This window comes from Eumetopias jubatus, unplaced genomic scaffold (assembly GCF_037043125.1).
Source record: "Eumetopias jubatus isolate StellerSeaLion01/CBP00866 unplaced genomic scaffold, mEumJub1_p1.0 scaffold_15, whole genome shotgun sequence".
NCBI classification, from domain to species: Eukaryota; Metazoa; Chordata; class Mammalia; order Carnivora; family Otariidae; genus Eumetopias; species Eumetopias jubatus.
Genome location: NW_028274821.1, coordinates 92,662,790 through 92,684,822, shown reverse-complemented (window position 1 = coordinate 92,684,822; position 22,033 = coordinate 92,662,790). Strand labels below are relative to the sequence as shown.

General features: G+C 60.8%; 1 protein-coding gene across 2 annotated transcripts in view; it reads right to left on the bottom strand.

The window, feature by feature from the left end:
- Window positions 1-22,033, bottom strand: part of COL5A1 (collagen type V alpha 1 chain) — a 151,691-nt gene that overhangs the window by 61,235 nt on the left and 68,423 nt on the right. For both annotated transcript variants that reach the window (XM_028093425.2, XM_028093426.2), the window contains exons 10-20: window positions 19,372-19,413; window positions 19,105-19,167; window positions 11,342-11,416; window positions 10,544-10,636; window positions 9,265-9,321; window positions 8,334-8,387; window positions 7,942-7,995; window positions 5,585-5,638; window positions 4,663-4,716; window positions 3,578-3,631; window positions 1,192-1,236 (exon numbers count right to left, since the gene is read on the bottom strand). In XM_028093425.2, the coding sequence (XP_027949226.1) occupies window positions 1,192-1,236; window positions 3,578-3,631; window positions 4,663-4,716; window positions 5,585-5,638; window positions 7,942-7,995; window positions 8,334-8,387; window positions 9,265-9,321; window positions 10,544-10,636; window positions 11,342-11,416; window positions 19,105-19,167; window positions 19,372-19,413 (645 nt within the window). The remainder of the gene's footprint in view (window positions 1-1,191; window positions 1,237-3,577; window positions 3,632-4,662; window positions 4,717-5,584; window positions 5,639-7,941; window positions 7,996-8,333; window positions 8,388-9,264; window positions 9,322-10,543; window positions 10,637-11,341; window positions 11,417-19,104; window positions 19,168-19,371; window positions 19,414-22,033) is intronic.

Sequence of the window (22,033 nt, the reverse complement as noted above, 5' to 3'; positions counted from 1 at the left end):
ATCCAGGCCTTAACCAACGCATGAGCGCCCTTAATTTTGATGGACACTCTTCAGATGCCACGGAAGAGAAACTGTTCCCATGCTCTTGCCATGTAACTGTCCCCTTCGTTACGTAAATGCGTGGCCCTGTAAATGGCTTTCTAGGGGTTAATAATCCAGAAGGTATCACTTAGACGCGTGTTAAGGGGAGGACTGGGTAATGGATTCTTCTTAGGGGCTAATCAGACACGCAGGGTATAATTTAGTCCCCAGCGAGTGTGTGAGTGCAACGCCAGGCTCTCTCTGGGCCATGTTCGCAATACTTCTCCTCCACTAACATCGCCAGATGCATACGGCCGTGGCGACGCGGACAACAAAAGTGAGACATTTGAAAAGTAACCATAAGTGAAATGTAAATGGTGTTCTTTGTCACTGAGGAAATTTGCTTGGGCCCTGAATAGAGGTCAGCTTGGGGAAAAGAGCTGTTTGATGTCACAGGAGGACCACCCTGATGGAAGGCTCCACTTTTGGGAAGTGTAGACATCAGAAGGGATGGCAAACCATTTGATCAGTCCCTGCAACTGCCCCTGGACACTTGCCTGATGTGCTCTGGGTGTCCACCATGCCTGCAGCTTGGACACCCCCATGATGACCCTGAACACCCCCATGGTGCCCCTGGACACCCACTATGAAGCCCCTGGATACCCACCATGATGACCCTGGACGTCCACCATGATGACCCTGGATGCCCACCATGATGATGTTGGACGCCCACCATGATGACCCTGGACGCCCACCATGCCTGCGGCCTAGACACTCACCATGATGGCTCTGGACACTCACTAGGATGACCCTGGATGCCCATCATGATGACCCTGGACTCTCACCATGAAGACGTTGGACGCCCACCATGATGACCCTGGACGCCCACCATGATGACCCTGGACTCTCACCACGATGACCCTGGACGCCCACCAGGATGACCCTGGACGCCCACCAGGATGACCCAGTGTCCAGGGCCCTCTAGGGAAGCTCATATTTGCCCTACCAGCCTCTCCAATGTGCTCCTTCTTTCCCTCCCTCGAGAGTCCCCCAGATGTGTCTCTGTTCCTCTAATCTGTGCTCTGGGTCGGTCCCTGGTTCTGCTCAGAGTAGAGCCTCCTCAAACAGCCCGTGGCCATGCTGAGGACACAGAATGCGACCAGGACTTACAGGTTCCCCAGGCAGCCCTCTGGGCCCGACTTCTCCGTCGTCACCCTGTAGGGAGAAAAGAGGCAGGATTTCAGAGACAAGTTCCAAAGCTCAGACAGAGAGACAACGTTCCCTGCAGCCATGCAGGATGCTGTGTCCTGGGGCGGCTTCTGCCTCTGCCAGATTTACGGGTCCTGGTACCAGCCGGGAAGGCCCAAATGTCCTCACTCCCAGAAAGCTACAGGGAAAAGGTGAGATCTGGGGCCCTGGGACACTGCTCAGGAGGTCACAAACCACAGGTCCAACGAGGAGAAAAAGCTGCACAAGAAAAATCACATGAGCAAAGAATCCGGTTACCTTGATGGGTAAGGATAGGGATGAATGATAGAGGGGTCGAAGCTAGATGGAGACAGAAAACTGGGAGGGTGAGAGATGATGGGGAGGGAGGGGAGAGGGAGGGAGGGAAGGGGGGAGGGAGGGAAGGGGGAAGGAGGGAGGGAGGGAAGGGGAAGGGAGGGAGGGAGGGAAGGGGGGAGGGGCCCTCTCTCTGAGGCCGGTGGCAGGTGAAAGCCACTCCAGGATGCCACACAGCATAGGACCAGGGGTCAAGGGGGGAGGGAGGGGGAGAGGAAGGGAGGAAGGGAGGGAGGGAGGGAAGGGGGAAGGGAGGGAGGGAGGGAAGGGGGGAGGGAGGGAGGGAGGGAAGGGGAGATGGAGGGGGAGAGGAAGGGAGGAAGGGAGGGAGGGAGGGAAGGGGGAAGGGAGGGAGGGAGGGAAGGGGGAAGGGAGGGAGGGAGGGAAGGGGGGAGGGAGGGAGGGAGGGAAGGGGGAGGGAGGGAGGGAGGGAAGGGGGGAGGGAGGGAGGGAGGGAAGGGGGAAGGGAGGGAGGGAGGGAAGGGGGGAGGGAGGGAGGGAGGGAAGGGGAAGGGAGGGAGGGAGGGAGGGAAGGGGAGATGGAGGGGGAGAGGAAGGGAGGAAGGGAGGGAGGGAGGGAAGGGAGAAGGGAGGGAGGGAGGGAAGGGGGAAGGGAGGGAGGGAGGGAAGGGGGGAGGGAGGGAGGGGGAGATGGAGGGGCAGGGGGAGGGAGGAGGAGAGGGATGAAGGTAAACGACAGGCAAGAACAAGCGTGATAGAAGCTGGGGAGGAGAGGAGTCAGGGACATCACCAGATCCCCCGGGACAACCCCAAGGTAGCCTAACCTCTCTGCCAGGGCCCTAAACACAGCTGGGGGAGTAAACCAGGATGAGTCTTTCCCTCCCAGCTGGACAGGGAAATGCTGCCTAGACTCGACTGGTCCCAGGTCAGGAGCTGCTTGTCAACACCCCGCTTCTCTCCGACAACGGGCCGCTCCCTTCTCTCTTCCCCACACGTGCACGCGCACAGCCAGGCCTGCACATCTGCACACGAACGTGAGCGGACACCTGGCACGCACGTGCGCACATGAAGTCACGCTCACCCTGTGCACGCACACACACGAGCACACCCAGCCCTGCACACGCATGTACACACACACGCACACACCTGCTCTGATTCAAGGAGCACAGACGTCCAGGAGGACCCTGTTGGCCTTTCTCAGGGCGCAGTGAACTGTGCTGGGGCCTAGACAGCAGAAGGTGCCCTGACAAAGCCCACCTGGGAGCTGCTGAGGACAGCAGCACAGCCGGGACCTGCCCCTCCAACACCCCACCCGCTCCCCTCACTCACAGGGCTTCTAAACCTTTTCCTAAAACACCCCTAACACCCCCAGACACAGTGTAAGTGACTGGGGTACATGGAGGCAGGGGCTTAAAAGCCCCCCACGTGCTTCTCTGTTGCAGGATAATGGTTCTTAGGTCTAACACTGAGCCCGCAGCCCCAGGAAAACACCTGACAAACACCGGGACTCTGTGGAGCCCTTGGGAGAGGCCCGGCTCCGGCCCAGCTCCAGCCTCGGGCACAGCATCGTGCCCCGCTGCACGCTCCCGGCCCGCTGCCCCACCCCCGCTCCAGAGCCAGGACGGTCTGTCCCAGACTCTCCACCCCCTCCCCCCATCCCCGGGCTCTGCCACCCACAGCCTCCGCCCGAACCATGGACGAGCAGAGACACTGAGCTCACGACCTCTCCCGACACCCCTCCTCCACGTGACCTGGGCACCTGCCTCCTGGAACTAGGGGCCCTCTCTCTGAGGCCGGTGGCAGGTGAAAGCCACTCCAGGATGCCACACAGCATAGGACCAGGGGTCAAGCTAAATGTTTTCACCTGTTTTACCTCAGAAGTGGCTTGCAGGCTGTCCCCACCTCCTGTGGCTTCGCCCTCCACAAGCCCCCCGCCCCCAGCCCCGAGCCTGGCAGCCAAGCGCTCTGCTACCAGCGTTTCCCAGCTGTTTCCGGCCCAGACCCCCCGAGGGGCAGGCAGGCGGGCACGTACCCGTTCTCCGTCATCTCCTGGGGGTCCTGGCGGCCCAGAAGGACCAGGGTCACCCTAGGAAGTCAAGCAGGGTCTGCATTAGGCACCTGGGAGCAGCCACCCACGACTGTCCCGAATGCCCACCCGTCTTTCTGTGATTCCGACCCTGGAAGTCCCAAGCCCGCTCAAGATTCCCGGAGCCTCAGACGGCCGTTTGGCGAGCTGATGTCAGGAGGCAGGGCCGGGGACAAGTCCACGGACATGGGGCGCCCCGGGACACTGCAGCGGGGTCTTGGCCACACCCTGTCAGCTTCTGAGAGCACCCCAGCCCCACAGGGTCCCCCAAAAAAGGGCTGCCATCCTGCACAGCAAGTGTCCTGAGGGGGAGAGCTGGGCCACCTCCCACCCCTGGCAGCTTCAGGCCTTGCACACAGTCGGTGCTCAATATGTGCTCATGCATCCAACGGATGGGCCCTGACCTGGAGGCTGCCTTTATTCCAGCCTCCATGTCACAGTTGGAGAATGTGGACAACGCAGCTTTGGTAAATCACTGCGGCCATTTCTCAACACGCTGTGGGACGTGATGGATAACAGCCCCCCCCCCCCCGCCGACACAACGTGTGTGTGTGCTCGCGTATCCACACGTGCCCAAGTATAAAAGAGGCATCGTCTACTTCAAAGAGAACAGGTAAGGTAGAAAGTGTCCAGTGAGCGGCACGGGGCTGTCTCGTGGAGACCGCCTCCCACGGGAGGAGACACGGGGGCTGCCGGGCACAGCACGCACCCGCCCTCATCAGCTGCAGCCACGTGGGCTGTGCAAAGGGCCCTCGGCAGCTCGTGGTGCACCACCGATCAGACAGCGGGTTCCTCCAGGGAAGGCTCACCCTCGCCCTACTGCGCCCCTCGAGCACGGGGCCTTTCTCCGGGCTGACCTTCCACCAGCAAACGCATCACGTTGGCACTGGCTTTCACACCCCACACCTGCAAGTTTCTTTAGGGACCACCCGGGACTGGAGGGAACCCAGCCCCATGTGAGAGCACGAAGGCCTCAGGAGAAACAGAACCCATCAGGGCCTCTGCCGCGAGCGCTCAGACAGGACACTCACCCGGTGGCCCTTCTCCCCCGGCAGTCCGGCCAGGCCGTCGAAGCCGCGGTCACCCTGTGAGGGGACAGAGAGGCTGTTCAGACGCCGCACCGCACACAGCTCAGCCGCCCTGCCTCCGGCCATAGTTCGGGTGGCGTCTGTGAACCCAGGCCCCAGAAACCCCGTGCGCAGTGACCCCTGGCCTCCGCTAACCACACACCCCACTGCCTTGGGTCTATGTTCCTGGGCTCTTTTCCCTCAAACACCAACAAAGGCCAGAAACACAGAGGTGACTTTTGTCTTTAGGCCACAGACTCTGAGCCTCGTTGACAGCGCCGGCATGTGCGCCCATCTCGCTCACTGCTCCGCCCTCAGCGCCAAGCACAGCCCGGCACGCGTAGCTGCCCATACCCATCTGGCGCATGGGCCAACGCTGGGCTGCACGCACCCTGGCTCCCTGGCCACCCAGGTTGCCTCCTGGAGCCCAGGAGCAGAGCCCTGTCTCGTGGATGTGGCAAACCACGTGCGGTGAAGCCGAGAGTAGGCTAATTCAGGCTTAAGATACTTCTGTGGTTGGAAGAAGACCGTGGGCTACTGGGAGAGATTCAAGAAGCCCTTCTTCCCTCCACGCTGCTCCGGGGACCCGAGACCAGAGCCTCGCAGGAGCTCAGTGGGGAGCACCCGAGCTCATCCGCACCAGCTACTAGGTGAACGGATGTCCAAACCCTGGCAGGTGTGGTGACCCATTTTCTACCCACTCTGGATAACAGCAGCTCGTCCACATCACGGTGTGCTCACTGAAGGAGCGCGAACGTCATGAGTCATTACTTGCCATCAGAATTACATTCACCACATGACGGACATATTGGCCACATCACCAACATGATGACAGCGATCGCGGCCACAGTTCCGAGGACCCCAGGAGGCAGTGAGCATAGCCTACCTTGGGGCCAGTCTGTCCAGGCATCCCTCTTGCTCCGTCACTCCCAGCTCGGCCCTGGAACAGAGGAGGCAAGCTGTCACAGGGACCTGTGAGTGGTGGCTTCGGGTGAGGCCCAGCAGAGTTGCACAGCCCCACGTGGCCAGGCTGGTCCAGAGGACCCAGAGCCGGGGTCCTGGGGCTGCTGCACATCTCTCGACGTGGTTCACGTCTTTGTGGCCCTCATCATCTGAAATGCCGGATGGGGGTAGTGCCACCTGTCTCTGCGCCTGGGCTGGGACCATGCTGCAGGAGAGCCAACAGGCAGCTCCGTCTATCCACGGGACTGGGGGTCTGTGGGTCTGTGGCTCAGAGAGAGCGTGTCCCTGCATCAATACACAGCTCCCTTCCCTTCCACTGTTCAGAAGCCAGATGAAAGAATGGAGAGCCACAGACAGCAAGCGCCTAGGATCAGTCCAGTTGGCTACAAAGGAAACTGAGCCCCACAGTGGTGGCTGGTCTCACAAAAGCCACACAGCCGCCCACTGTAAGCACGACATTCCATCTGTTGAAGCCACTCCCCGGCCCATTACTTCCGTCTATTCCCAGGAAACTGCAAGGACAAGGCCACGGCCCCCACCCGACTGGCCACAGGGACGAAGGGCAGGCTCACCACAAAGGCCCCACGGTCGCCCCAGGAGAGCCCCGCCAGGCTTGAGGCCACCTGGACGGGAACAGGGGCAGACTCGGCCAGGTGCCGACTCGCTAACGAGCGATGTCAGCCAGCTGAGCGTGAAGGGCTAACCCAGAGCAGCGTCCTCTCTCCTCCCTGCGTCCGGCATGCAGCTGATCAAACAAGGCCGTCCCCGGGCCACTCACCGCCCGGCACAGAACATTTGGAAAGCGGCAGCTTTTGGCCTCAAAGTACAGGGGAGACAGAGCAGCAACAGAGAAGAAGCCGGGGATCTGGGTAGACCACAAGGAGACAGTCTGTCTCCCCGGGGTTCAAGGTTGCAAGGAGCTGCCAGGGATGAAAAGTCACCTCGGGAAAGGCGCCCAAGAGGCTCGGCTCCAGGGCAAAAGGCTGAAGCCTAACCAGGCGAACAGAGCAGCTGACAGGGGCCCCCCGCAGGCGTGCACACACTCAGAAATCATGGGAGATTCGTCAGAACCGCTCCCACGACCTCACGGCATGGCGCCGCTCAGTGGGACGCGCAGCCGCTCCCATGTTCGCAGCCCCACGCTCCGGCCCGGCTACGGGGCCTCCAGAGAAGCGGCAGACCAGCGCAGCCCACCCGGCCTCCCGCCGCCTCTCCTCCGGCACACCGTGCGCTCCGGGCGCCTGGGTGCTCTCACCGCGGGCCGTGGAACCCCGCCAGCCGCGGGAGGACCCGCTGTCCGCCTTCCCTGCCCTCCCAGGGACACTACGCGTTTACAGAGACTCACAGAAACCTTTAATGAAATACGATTTTTTCCGGAATCAGGTCCAAGATAAACCCCCGACTGTCTCCCAAGAATCACCGAATTCCGGCTTTGGTGGGCCGTGTAGAGGCATAGGTCTGACCCTGCATGGGGTCTGGATCCCCCACGCTTGGGGGACCCGCGTCCTGACGGCCACACAAGAGCCGTGCCCCCATCACTCCTGTTCAGGAACACTGTTAGCCCCCCCCCCAGAGGGGTCCTGTCCGTCCCACACACTTTCCAAGCAGAGTGGCCAGGTAGCCCCAGGGAACAGCACCCCTCAGACAGGCTCACATCCAGAACTTTCTCTTCCCTCACTTGAAGCCTTCTCTGGCTGAAAAGACCCGCTCCTTAGCCATCTTTTTGGTGAGATGTGAGTTCATTAGGTTCTCCCTGGCTTGTCTGGATGGGGATCGTTCATTTATACCAACCTGTAAACGCACGTCCTATTCAGCAGCCATGGTCATATGGAAACAAACTCGTTTCATCCACTGGAAATGCCCCCCAGAGTCCCGAGGGCCCTGGACATCCACCGGGCCATTCCCCTACCCCAAACCGAGGCCATTTCTGGAGAAACAAGGCTACCCCAGGGAAAGAAGGCCCACCAATCACTTTGTCTTCTCCATGCTTGCTCCCAGAAGGCCTGGGAAGCTGCCTCAATTAAAAACGTTTACAAACTAAATGAATGTGCTCAGGACAGGGGCCAGGCCAGAAGAGGTGGGTGAGCTGCACCTGCCCCAGGACACTGAGCACCCGCTGGCTCAGCTCGCGCCCGGGGGAAGGGGATCCGGCCTTGAAAACAGTCACCCTTCGATGGGAGGGGAGTAGCCGGGCTTCGGGCCTCAAGCCCGGCACTGGGGACAGAGCAGCCTCCCTGCCCCCGCGTGACCCGGTTGTTGGCACTGACCCCCAAAACTCACCCTTCTTCCAGGCTTTCCAGACGGGCCAGGTGGGCCCTGCACACCTCGGGGTCCCTGTCCGGAAACAGAGAGGGCAAAGGGTCAGGCCAGATCCGTGTTTTTCAGAGGCAAAAGCAAAGCTTTGTCCCCGTGCTCATCCACCCAGCCAATGGTAGCTCAGGGCCGCAGCGGGCAGGGCACAGGATCTGCGGCCCTGAGTGAGGGCCCGACGGGGCCAGCTTGTCCCCCTGCACGGCACAGGTATTTCTGCTCTACGCCCAGCTGTGCACAAAGCCACAACTCCCACCAGCTTCCCTGAAGACATGCAGTGTCGGGTCCCCCATTCCAGCAGTCACCACCTCCGACACACTGGCGGTGCCCCTCCAAGCAGCAAGAGTGAGGTGCCTACGTACCTGAGGCCCCATGTCTCCCGGCTCGCCCTTCAGACCTCCACTCCCTGGAGGGCCCTAGAGAGACACGGTCTGGGTTAAGGAACTCTCATCAGACCCCGGGAAAGGGGTTGCCCCGTGGGGCAGGGCTCCCGCTGAGAATGAGCAGAGGAGTCCAGCCTGCCTGCCCTGGACAGAGCCCAAGGGACGATGAGTAACTTTCCAGTTATGTGGATGTCTTCTTCGTTTTGAACAAAAGTCTGGACGGTGGGAGCCATGAAGCCCACACCATGTTTGTTTCTCTCTCCAGGGTGAGTGTGACTGGGGTCTGTCACAGCCCACAGCTCAGGGCAATGTGTGGGCATCCTCCGGGCCCACGACAAGGCAGGAGCCGCAGATGGACGGAGCAGCCCTGAGCCAGCACTGATGGGGCAGGTGCCGAAGGCAGACCCGGGCAGAGAGCCACGTCTGCCCCTCCCAGGGAACGGACTGGTGGGTGTTTAAATCCGCCATCTCCTTGCAAACTGCAAAGGCCGCCTGCACTCCCTGGGGATCCTGTCTGCCGGCCCTGAGTGCGCCTGGGCACACACCACACTCGGCTTGTGCAGCTGGGGAGGGCAGCACTAGAATGGCTGGGTCTGCCCCCACCCAAGTGCTCTTGACCTTGGAAATGTGATTGTAAAGAATAAAGACAGCTGGAAAGAAAGGCAACCCAGGTCACGAGGCAAAATCATAGCCAGAGCAGGTATGGCAGGCCTCCCAGCCCCCGCGCCCCCACGGCCTCCCCCCAGGACCTGCCCAGGGACCCCGTACCCGCTGGGGTGCCGCTGATATATTAGTGGTTGAAAAGAGCTTAAAGGGTGCTCTCTCCAGGTGAGCTGGGAGCCAAAAGGGACTGACAAAGGACGCCCCAGCCCTCATCAGGCTCCCCCACTCTCCCCCACCAAGGACTCACCATGGGGCCGGGTCTCCCGGTAAGACCCATCGGGCCAGCCGGCCCCCGCAAGGCCAGCTGCAAGAGAAAACAGGGCAGGCTGAGGAACAGCTGGGGTACTGGTCCTAGCAGGGGAGGCTCCATCGGGCGGGAAAGGCCCAACAGGGCATGCCAAGGACAGGGGCCTCTGCAGGAGGGGGTCAGATGGCGCTCCAGAAACCCAGCACCGAGACTCCTCTGGGGCCTGTGAGCCAACCACGAATGGAGGGGGAACCGGGGGGGGGGGGGCGCATGCCCCCCTTGTAGGGATAGGGTACCTGCTCCTTTCTCCCCAACCAGCGCCCCCTCCCACACCCCTCAGCTGTTACCCACCCTGCCCCGCCCAGAGCATGGCTCCCACCTGCCACAGCCCAGCTCAGCCCCCTTTCCTAAAGGATCTCTTCTGCTCCTATTCTGCAACCCAGTTTCCCGCCCCGGTCCCTGCACCATGCCATTTTCATTTTGGAAAAGATTTGTGCGCATTATAAAATCTTGTAAGCCCATCACCCATTTGGCTCCAATTAAAGCTCTCAGATTAAAAGGCCAGCCAGGCAGGCCCAGCCAATAAATCTAGCCGCAGGCAATGGGGTTTGTCACGCACTGCGTTGCATCACGCGGACAATTTATTCCATAGCAACAATTCAATACTCAAGCTGTCCTGTAATTATCCACGCGTTCTGATCATTAACATCACCTCTGCTGCACCAGAGCCACATAAATATTGCCCAAACAAGGGATTATTTAGCAGCTTCCTGAAATGCCCCATTAGAGGCGATGCTCCACTGAAGGATCACCCACCCCACCCACCCCACAGAACCGGGGTCTGCTCTTGTCACCTGCAATCAGCAATCTGGAGTGTCATCAATTAAAACCTCGGTTCACTAACCAGCTGATTTGCAGAGAGTGGAGCCGTCAGGAAGAAAGTCTCCTTGGGACCCCCAGGCCAGGCGAGGGGCTTTGGGGCTCACAGGGGCTCTCCCAGAGGCTCTATCTCAGTCCCACCCCCCCACAGGGAGCCCCTTCCAGGTCTGTCCATCCCCGGAGCCCCGCAGCGGACAGCAGACAGCCCTGCACGTCCGTATCCAGGAACCTGGACCCTCGGCATGGACAAGGGAACCCTGACACCCCTCCTGCCCCTTTCCCAGCGCTGGCCTGGGCCCCCAGCTAGACAAGGACAGGTACATGCCCCAGAGTGTCCTGATCCCCCAGGAGGCGAGCCCCCCTCCACTGCCCCTTCACCTGGGACACAGGCGCCACTTACCCGGGCCTGCTGCAGAATGGCTTGAGCCTGGGACTCCTGAGCCGACACCATGGGGCCTTTGGAGCCAGCGTCACCGCCCCCTCCGAAGCGGAACTGCAGGTGTAAGATGGGGGTCACCTGGGGTGCACTGATGCAGGTGCCCACCCTGGACCCCAGGGCCTCTCGGGTGACAGCGGAGCATGGGGGGCTCTGGTTGGGCAACGTCTGGCACCAGACCCTCCAGGGACACGCTGCCCCAGCCCCACCTGCCAGCTTCAGCCCTGGGGCCACCTGGAGACCTGGCCCAGGTCTAGGATGAACTTTCTGGCTTCTGTGGCACCTCACCCTGAGACCCCACAGCCCCTACCTATTGCAAGAAAAAGCCAAGGGCCCAGTGCAAAGGCCTGCATTGCGGAGGCCTAGCCAGGAAGCGGCTGGCTCCACACAGAGTCTCCCTGAGCTGTGCGCAGCCTCCCGGGCAGCACTGGGCCACCAGTCAGAAGCCTGAGGTCCAGGCCAGCATGCCACACAATGCCCTCCTGGGCCTGGGTTCCCAGTGAAGGAGATGGCACCACAAGGCGAAGGGCAGGTCAGGCACAAGGAGGAACCAGCTGGTGGCATGCCCACTTGGAGATCCCAGCGGAGACAGACAGATGCCCCTCAGCTTTCTTGCAGAGAGCCATACTCCCTGCCCCTTGGATGGGCCAGAGTGACTCTGTGGCCAGGGGATGGATCCTCAGACAGAGCCCAGGGCACCCTCTCCACCGCATTTTGAGCCCTGAGCCCTGGCCACCCACCCCCACAAATAAGGATACTCACAGGCAGCATGAGCATGGTTCCAGGAGGACCAGGCAGCCCATCAGCCCCAGGAAGGCCTGGGCGTCCAGGGGGACCCTGTGAACAGAGGGCCCAAGACAGCTGGGTCAGAATGCAACAGGGATGGAGCAGGGCTGTGTCCGGATGAGGAGGTCAGAGCTGCAGCCCGCGAGGAAATGCACAGAGCAGCAAGACCCCATGGCATGGAATGTTCCAGAAGCCAAGCGCAGGGAAGAGAGGGGCATTGGCTGTGGGCTGAGGATGAGGAAAGGCTTCTGGGGGGAGAGGGATGGGGAAGGGGGCTCTGAGCCAGACCTAGAGTGATTTGCAAGGGCAGACAGAGGTGGGAGCCTGCAATCCGGGGACACAGGTGACACTCTGGGAGGCGGGCAGCAGCCACCATCCAGGAACGTGCCCTCCAGGCCTGCACACCAGCAGGTGGGGCCACCCTGAGGCCACCCTCAGACCAAGGCCTGAGTCCTCCGTCCACCAGTGTGCTGCCGTTCGTGACCCGGTCCCCACCGACTCTGCGTGTGGTTGCTCGGACAGAAGGCAGTCGAAGCGTTTGCTTGCTGGGACAGATGTACAGGACGTCCACGGGACACAGACCCCTCTTGAGCGATTTCAGGAGCCTGTGCGTACACAGCCAACCCCGTGGTCTCCACAGACCCCATTAATCTGGTCCCTAAGGCAGGTGCCGGACAGACACCTTCTACGGATTCTCTAGATGAACCCTGTCCCTTTCAGGACACTCTAGAAACATTAGACAAGTAGGACAGTGGATCTTCAAAAAAAACCTGTTCTATCAGCCCAGCTTCCTCACCAGTCCTGGTAGACTCCCACCCAGCCTGAGGTGCATGAAGTTTGTTTTGCGTCCAGAAGGAGGTTTGACTCCCTCTTCCTGACGGAAAGGGACCCCCATCGGCCGCACCCCGGTACAACCGATGGGTGTTGGGTCCAGGGCTCTGCACCAGGCACGGCTGCATGCGGACAACAGCGCCCACACCACCAGAGCACGATGTTCCAGGTGGGCAAGGGACACCAATCCCCGGTTCCCAGCCAAGAAGACGGACACCTGCGGCTCTCCAGGAACTATCCCGAAGGACACGAACTGTCTGCCCCTGAACCCACACTTGCTCCTCTCTTCTCCTCTGCTTGTTTTACCGTCGACGTGGTCCCTGTTCCTGAGAGCTGTTGTAGAACGTGATTTGTACAAAGCGGGAAGGGGAAGCTCCCTCTCCTCCCCCGGAGTAGCCAGCACTGGCAGGGACGGCTGGCCGCAGGGACAGCAGCTCACGACGCAGAGTGCGCCCGCGGGGGTGCGGGGCATGCATGCGGCTCGGGAGGTGCTGCTCCTTCTCCAGGAGGTCACCCCCTACAACACCGCCCTGCAATCTGCTCTTGCTCTTCGCTGGGCACCGCGGCCTATCCATGAGCTTAGTGGCCGTAGAGCTGCCCACGCGGGAGGGGGTCCTCATGGACTCCGCCTGTCTTCTAAGGGCACGCACCGCGGCGGTGGGTAGGCGGGCAGCTTTCTCAGGAAAGTCCCTGGAAGCAGACCCCCTGGGTCAAAGGTCTGCTAACAGATGTGGCTGAACTGCCCTTGCCTGCCATTTTGGGAAAAAATCCTCAGAAGACAAGAAGTGTATTTTAAAAAGAAAAAACTGAGAACAGCTCTGGCTACCCGGGGTCTCCTCTTGGAAATCTGGGATGCTGCTCACTGCTGAGCCTTGCACCTTGGAGTCGGTCCCAAATCAAACCGCAATTTAAGATGTAGGGTCCGCGTCTGCCAGGGACCTGACGCTGGTGTCTCCGTGGTGTGCATGCGCCTCGGTGGCACTGGAAGCCGGGGGCAGGCTGGGGGCGGCCCCTCGTCCACCTTCCCCTCCCCAAGACCCTCCCACCATGTCCTCCTTCCCTGCTCCTTCTGAGCCACAGTGCTGGGCCCGCAGCCTCACTAGGGCTGGGGAAGCTCTGGAACCAGAACGATGGAGGCAGAAGGTGTGTCCCAGCCCCGTGAATCCCCCCAGAGCTTTACAATGGGATGTAAGTGCCGCAGAGCCCCCAGCCCATGACGGCTTGTAAAACTGTCAGCAAACCTCTGCCAAGCGCCAAGGTCTGTAACCTAATGCCTCTGTCCCCGAGCTGGAGGGCAGGGCTACCTCCAAGCCAGCTCCCCACTTTTCAGGACACTGACCACAATGTGGCTCGCTCTGTTACACAGCCCACGTGGGACACCAAGGGCTGCCCCGGCAAGCTGATGGGGAGGTCGCGGGGACCCTACTCAGCTCCAGCTACTGGGTTAAAAGCAAAATAAGAAAGGTCACCTGTTCTGTATGACTTGGCCAGCTGGCCCCCAAATCAGTGTCCGAACTTGGTGGGAGAAAAGTGTTATGAAGCTCCTGCACCGCGGGGCTCTGGGCCACACCTCGACCAGGTCCAGAAACAAGGGGCCACCTCCGCATGAAGGAATTGCTGCTGTTAAATGGGGGTGTCCTGAGGCCATGCTGGCCTCACTCTTGCCCCAAGATGAAGGCACAGGGCACTCAGATCCTTGGTGAAGCTGCAGATCCAGACCCAAAGCTGAGCCCGTGAGCCCTCAGCTCGGCACCCGGTGAGCCGCCCAACAGCAGCCCATGCTCCTGCTCCCAAAACAGGCAGCAAGGTGTCGGGGAGGGGCCCCCAAAGGCCAGAGGAGTCTTTATACTGAGATATTTTTGCCTGGCTCTTAGACCCAGAAAAGGAACCTGGCATGAATCCTCGAGATCCTCAGTAAGTGTGCCGCTTTTCCTTTCAAGGCCAGCTCCTGGGCAATTAGAGCTTGGGAGTGGCCAGCGATGCTCTCCGTGGGGTCAGGGGCTGGCCACATGTCCCGCTTACCCCACCTGCCCCCCGCCATCTCCGCCCCCCAGAACAGGAGCGGGCCCGGGTGGGACAGCCCGAGCCGTGCCCACAGAGGTTTTCCAAAGCCCTGGGTGGCTGCTGGAGCCAGACAGAGGGGCTAAGATGTGCCCAGGACTGTTTCTAATTTCGGCCTTGTCCCCTCTCGAGGAGCGCCCAGTAGGCTCCCTGATACGAGAGGGGGTCCTTCTGGCTTCCAGGGGGTTCCAGGGACTAACAAGAAGACTCAAGAGGCCCGGCTCAGTGTTCAGCGACGTCTCACAGAGGGGGGATGACCAAGCCACAGAGAGGACGATGACCCACCACGCCCAGGGAAGGGCCATGCCCCCGTGGCTTGTGGGCACAGATCCACAGGTTTCCTTTCAAGACACTTCATGTCCAGAATGGAGACCCTTTCCCACAGGGGCGCCTCCCTCCCTGCAGAATCGGATGCACTTCGTACCCTCCGGGTGGGGGGAGCAGCAAGGGAGGCCCACAGCCGTCTGTCCGGGACCGTCCAGTGAGCTCCAGCACAGAGACGCCTGGCTGTGGGGGCACGTGAATAACCAACTGTGGGGGGGGGGGTTGAATGGTGGCCCCATCAAAGCGGTCTGACTCAGGAGCACTCAGGGGGAGAACAGGTCCGCATGCGTGTCCCCAGGAGGCGGGGAGACAACAGAGAAACCAGGCTGCCCTGTGGGCCAGCAAAGCCATCACTAGAAATGGCGTCTGCGAAGCTAAGCGCTTCATACGATCAATCCTCACTGGAATCTGCCGTCAGGGTGCCAGCGACCTGGCCTGTGTCTGTGCCCCTGGTGCTGGGCAAAAATCCAGCCAGCCAGCAGGGAATGCGGTGACAGGGTGGGGTGCCATCCCCAAGGTGGTGCTGGGGACTCCGCAGGCACCTGGGAAGCGCGCTTTCCTAGGGGAGGGGGGGTACTGATGGATGCTCTTTAAAACGTGGCTTACAAACCGTGTAAGGCACAGAAAATGTATTCAAGCAAAATCCCACGGGAAACCCCAACCCTTGAAACCTGAAGAGGTGGTCGGTGGGTGGGGGCTGAGACCCTCCCAAATGGGAGACGGGGCTGGCCAGGCGGCAGGACAGCCGTGTCCTTATCACGGACGGACAGGTGTGGCCTCCCTTGCCGCTCCCCCCCACCCCCGAGGGTACCAAACGCATCCGATTCTGCAGGGAGGGAGGGGTCCCTGTGGGAGAGGGCCTCCGGCCTGGACATGAAGCGTCTTGATAGGAAACATGCATGTTGAGTGGGCTTCGGGGAGGACTCGGCCCCGCGTGGGAGCTGGCAGCGCCCTCGGGACCCCCAGCTCTCTCGTCCTCGGTTTCCTTCTGAACACCCCAGAGGAGGGAGTGGGAGCCTCCCCACTGCATGCCAGGAGAGCCGGGCCACATCAGCCCCAGCCCTGCCTTGCCTCCCCCTGCTGCTTTCACAATTCCCCCCCACCCCTGCCTGCCTGGGCCTCCCCGTCTCTCACTAGGGGAAGGCGGATGGGGTGATGGCTCAGGCCCCTTCTCTACTGGGACACCGCGCAAGGGCAAGAACGGCTGGGGAGGAACTGGCAGCCATCCTGTTAGGAAGCCAGGCTCAGCCAGTCACGGTTAGATAAGAACTAATTAGTAATTGGTGTGCCTGGGTGGCTCAGGCAGTTAAGCGACCGACTCTTGGTTTTGGCCCAGGTCATGATCTCGGGGTTGTGAGACTGAGCCCCGCATCAGGCTCTGTGCTGAGCACAGAGTCTGCTTGTCCTTCCTCTGCCCCTCCCACTCATGGGCGCTCTCTCTCTCTCTCTCTCTCTCTCAAATAAATAAATAAACCTTAAAAAAAAAAACTAATTAATAAGTAGTAATAGGAAAGGCTAGGGAATCCCAGGATGGGGGAACTGGGCTGGGGGGCGGGCAGGATGCTTCCAGATCACCCAGTGAAAACCTCCTACGTACAGACAAGCAAAGGAGGCCAAGCCAGAGAATGGGATCAGAATGTGCCGCCCCAAAATATGCCACTTTGCTGTAAGGACTATTTTGAGCTGAAGGCAACTGAGAATCAACAAAAGGCCTCTGCCCTTCCCTCCTCTGCCTAAAAAGAGAGCGTAAGTTTTCTTTCATGAGGATGGCATGAATTATCCCCCATCCCCATCTGTACCAGGGCAAGAAGAACAACCCCTATCCCTGGAGACAGGGAGCCAGCACGGAGGTAAGTCTGCGTAAGCAGACCTTACTAAAATGACCCTTACCTTCCATTAGTTCCCCCACAGATTTGCTAGTCACTTCACGATGTGTCGCCCTTGGCTGAAATGATACATAAGCACTCAAGTCTAGCTGCTTCTCTGAGTTTTCACTGCCTTTCTGTGATGCCCCTGTACACGTGAAACTTAAACTATTAATAAAAGTGCGTGCCTTTTCTCCTATTAACACACTCTCCTGTCAGTTTAATCTGCATGCCCCAATCACAAAACCTTAGAGGATGGAAAAAAATGTTTCCATTCCCTACAAAGGGATTCTGAGGTCTCCCTATTGGCAGGTGGCAGTGTAGGATCCTGACTCTGCCTCCGGGTTTCTTTGCCAGGTGAACAGCAGACATCCAGGAGAGCCGGGCATTGAGAGGATGCTGAGCTGTGAGCAGAGACATCTCCTTAGACAATGGTGGCTTCAGCAGGACCCGGAGGGGTGGGCAGGGCTCAGCTCCTGGAATCAGCTCCCACCTCCCCGCTTGGAAAGGCACTGGGGAGGCCAGCGGGCTGCAGGTTTCCCTCCAACCCCAGGGACAGCAGACTTTAGAGGAGTGGGTGTCTCTGCTGATCCCACGCCCAGTCCACAATCTCCTAGATCCTGGCTTGAATTTAAGAGACACCACTTACTCAAACCAACAATATTCCACTGTCAGGGGCCTTGGGTCCTCCAACAGAGCCGCCGGGTCCAGCTGCAGTGCGCAAGGCCCCAGCTGACCACTCACCACCGGCCCCGAGCCAGGCTCAGCCCAAAAGCAGGGAGCAAGTGGGGAGGAGTCGGCCTCAGTGACAGTGCCCAGCACTGTGTGATGGGTGCACGGTGGACAGAGGGACGGACACTTGCAGCAACACCGAGGCTGACCGTGGTCTGTCCACATCGGTGCACGTTGTGGATAGCGTCCTCTCCTGCATCTAAGGGATAAGACAGCATCTGCCACGCCATGTGGTCCTCCCTCGCTGACATCTGGACTCGGTCATGCTCATGGGGCCCTCTCACGAGGATCCGTGGGGGCACCTGGCGTTCACCCCATCTCACACAGACCTTTGGGGACTGGGTCTCCGGAGCAGGCTGGGGTAGAGACGGCAGAGCTCAAGTGGTCTGGGGCTGGAGCCAGGGGCAGAGCAGCGGTTCCCACGTCTGGAGTCGTGACCGCGTGGCAGCGGGGAGGGGTCAGGAGGTGTGGAAGACCATCCCATAGTCCATGGAGAAAGACCCCCCCTCCTCTGGGGCCCCAGGGCCACCAGCTATAGAGAAACAGCATGGCAGAGAGTGTTGTTTGATGCCCATCTGAGGGGTCCTGAGGTGGCCCAGCCACACAGAACAAGAAGCCCCTCCTTCGGCCACTGCTAACCCTAATCCACACAGTCTGAAGTCCACCTCAGTGCTCACCTGCTCTGTGGGCGGGGCAGCCCGCCACCTGGCCCCAGCCCCGCTCCGAGGCCCCAGAGCCTGGCTGCCCGCCGCCGTGCTGCCTCGGAAGCAGACCCTAGCCGCTTTGCCACGTGACCAGACCCAGCCACCGGCCCCATCCACACACCCACCCAAACCATTAGGTCCATACTCTCTGGGCAGCGTGCCAGGTCCTGCGGATAAACGTCCATTAGGACACACACACACACACACACACACACACACACACACGCTCCTAGTTTCTCCTGTCCACAACTTAGCCATCTGATGACTAACTCTTAATCTGATTGTGCTCACGTCGATATTCATTAGAGCCGCAGGAAAAATCAACATGGAGAAGAAACAAGCCGAGCTGGCCAGGAAGCCCCAAGGCTGCAGTACCCCAAAGCTCCACTAGGTGTCACAGCGAAATTGTGGCGTCCTGGGCTCAGCCCGCACTCTCCAGCAGCAACCCCGGGTGGGTCCCTCTGCCCCGGGGGGATGCGTCCCCTTGACTGAGGGAACCCAGGATGAGTCCCTTTGACGGGGGGGGGGACAAGAAGGGTCCCTTTGACCTGGGGTCACATCCCTTTGACAGAGGGTACCCAGGAAGGGTTCCTTTGATGAGGGGACCTACGACAGGTCCCTTTGATGGTGGGGGGACCCCAAGATGGGTCCTTTTGACCTGGGGATACATTCCTTTGATCTGGGGACCTCAGACCCAGGGGGCAGGGAGTCCAGGGTGAGTCCCTTTGACTGGGAACCCGGGACAGGTCCCTACGACCGGAAGACCCTGGGATGGATCCCTTTGACCCAGAGCAAGCCCTCCCGTTCTGTTGCAGAAGGAAGATGGAGTGAGGGGGAAATCGAGGCCCCAGAAGCTCTCATACTGAGGAAGGATCGACGCAGATCCTAATCCCGGGTGCCGTGGAAAGCAGTTGTTACTGGGAGGCTAATGCAGGCCGCAGGGCCCTCTGGGAGCCAAGCACAGCAGTCTCCGTGGGGGCCTCGCAGATACCACCTGCCCCAGGCTCAGGGCCGCGAGGGGGTGCCGCTCCCTGGGTGTGCACACGGACACAAGGAGGAGGTGCTAGGAGAGAGAACGGGGCCGGGCGGTGTGGACCAGGAAGCTGACGCTCCAGCCGCCATCTGCACGTGTGAAGACACCAGCCGCAGAGCGGGAAGACACCAGCCGCAGAGCGGAAAGACACATGGACACCAGCGAGCTGAGCACTGAGCTACCCCTTACCCTCTCTCCAGGGTCACCCACTTGGCCAGTGGGGCCCATCGTTCCCGGAGGTCCTGGGAGACCCTGGAATTAAAAACAAAATCAGAACCGAATTCAAAGATACAGCCGCAGGGCAACACCCCATTCCTGCCTCGCTTCGGGGGGGGGGGCACTGCTGGGCCTCAGGGGCGGGGTGCGGTCCGCAAAGGGCAGTGAGTGTCCCCCTCTTTCCCAACCCCCACCTCGAAGCACCTCCCACAGGCCTGAGAAATGAAACGCGACACTCACCGCGGGACCTTCAGGGCCCGGCGGCCCCTCCATGAGCATGCCCTGAAAAGACAGGAGACAGTGTCTGAGACCCCAGGACCCCATCCCTCCTGAGATTCCAGCATGGGCCCGGACCCCCGGCAGACTCTGCTGGTGAGGATGACCCCGTGAGGACCACAGACTCAGGCCTCAGGGAGCGTGCCCACCAGCAGCCCGAGTCCACGGGACACTCGACCACCCTCCTCCACAAGCCCCTCACCCTGCCATGGGCCCTCACGGTCTTCACCCCCAAGTAGGAACCTCCTGCCCCCCACCCCATCAGCCCGGACCCCAGAGAGGCCATGTGGGTGGCAGGGGGGTCATCAGATGCAGCTCCCGGGCCCAGGGGGGTGGGGTGCCCCCACTCCCGAGCATCCACTTCCAGCCCCTTCCCAGAGCAGGACTCTCCTCTCTCCTGTCAACACCAGGCCAGGCACCTCCAACATCCTGTGTCTCATGCCCACTTCCAGGGGCTCTGAGACCATGCACAACCACACAGGAGGGAAGGGGTCTCCTGCCTCCCCGCAGGGATCTGCTTGCTGAGAACGCAGCAGGAATGGCATCTGGGAGTCCTGGGCCCAGCTAGGTTCTGCCTGGCCTGGCCGAGTAGGCTTTAGCCACACTCAGGGCCAGCAGAGTGGACACAGTGATGCCCCCTCCTCCCCAGTGATTCTTGAGCCTGCCGGGACAGGGCTTGGGGGCAGACCTCATGCTCCCTCTTCCCCCAAAACCAGAGAAAGCAGACTGCTTCCTTCCAGGGATGGTATGCGCCCCTGTGCCCAGACTTCCCTTCCAAGTGAGCGGTGCTCTTGGCAAACGTGGCGTGGCCTCCCCAGGGGGACAGGGGAATGCCCAGCTGAGGCTCAAAGACCCACGCCCGGGCCGCTGGGTCCTCCGACCCCCAGCCTCTCCGCCAGGGCTCCCCAGTTCCTGCGAAGATGTGTTTACACAGATGTGCACTCAGAGGAATATTTGTACTCAAAATGTACACAGACAGCTCATGCAAATAGCTTTCGAATTTCCTCCTCGGACAAGAGCAGCTGGGGAGGCTCAGAGGCAGAGCTGGGATCAAGCGAGGGACCTCTGGCTGCGGCAGGGCCCGGGGCCTGCAGCTGTCTTCCCAGACACACTGGCCGTTGTTCTCGGGGAGCTGGGGCGATGCCAACCACGGATCTCCCGGGAGGCCAGGCCAGAGCAGTCCAGGGCGGCCTGGGAAGGAGGCCGGATGCCGGGATGAAGGAGCCCAGCGCAGGGAGGCAAACCTGTCGCTAGGAACCAGACCTGTGGCCATGACCCAAGATCGAGAAAGGTGTCATTGATGAGGGAGAGTGGTGGTCTTACTGCGGGGTGCCGTCCCGGTCGACACCCCACCAGGGTGTAGACGCCAGCCTCAAAATTCAGTGGGGAAGGTATCTGTGAGTGATGATCTTGCCCTTGGCCCAGCTGAACACATCTCTCAACGCAGGTGCATCCACCCGTTAAATAGCACACACAAAAAAATGTTTCTTCCCAACCACAGTGGAGAGTAGAGACAGTGATTCATATGCCTCCCAAGGACATTCACCGGGTACCATGAGACACGGAGTCTGGGGACCAGTCCCCTGGAGTCCCAGGGTGCCGATAAACCCAAATCCCCTCAGCAGAGAGGTCTGCCGCCCTTTTAAGGAGCCGCTCAGACTGCTGACAAATTACAGGAGGTGCGGCTGCGAGGGCGCGAGGGAGCTGGTTCCAAGGGCGCCACGGACAGGAGCCCCCTCTCCCCAGAGGGCAGATGCTGGAGCAGGGTGGGGACAGAGGAAGCAGCGGCCACCCCAGCCTCTGCGGTCAGCGGTCAGCTGCGAGACCCACGCCGGCCGGCTCCCCGGACTCGGCCATCTGTTTACAGAGCTAAGACTTTGAGGGCATCTCTGGTTTGAGAAATTCCAACTGTTTACATGGCGTCCCCAGGGGCCCGGCAAGGGCCCAGCGGACTCAAGGAAAGGGCTGGGGACGGGGCAGGACTGAACACGGGGGCCAGAGGAGGGAGCCCTCCCCTCGCTGTGTCCGGATGCCTCGGCTTCCCTCCCGAGATGAGGTGGACCTGTGTAGACAGGCTGTCTGTGCTGGGCCGGCTCTCCTTCCTCAGTCCCTGCTCCGCCCACCCCCACCCGAGCGCCTGGCAGCCGGGTCACCATGGCTCTCCTCCGGGGGGTTGTTCTGGCGGCTGCGAGGGGACAGGAAGCGCGCCCAGAAGGTGCGAGCCTAGCCACTCCCCGGCACCAGCCCGCGCAAGATGCCCTGCCAATGAAGCCATGCAGGCCTCACAAAAGGTGCCCCAAGTCAAGAGCAGGTCCATCTGGGGACCAGAGTGTCTGGGGAAGTGTGTGGTCAGTGAGGCCAGCCAGGCTCAGGCCAGCCCCCTGCCATAGCGACTGCGACACAGCCTCTGTCCTTCTGGGATACCCCCACCCCAGCTGCTGGCTGCCCTGCACATCCCCCCTGCTCACCCTTCCCCTGTGTCTGGACTTGGTGTCAGGATTTCTCATGTTGCCGAGCAAGGGGTCACCCGGCCCTGGCCCCACCCCCTTGGCACCACCACACCCTTCCCCTGTACTCCATCTTCCACCCTCGGTCTGGACCCGCAGAAAGCCCTGGAAGGGGAATG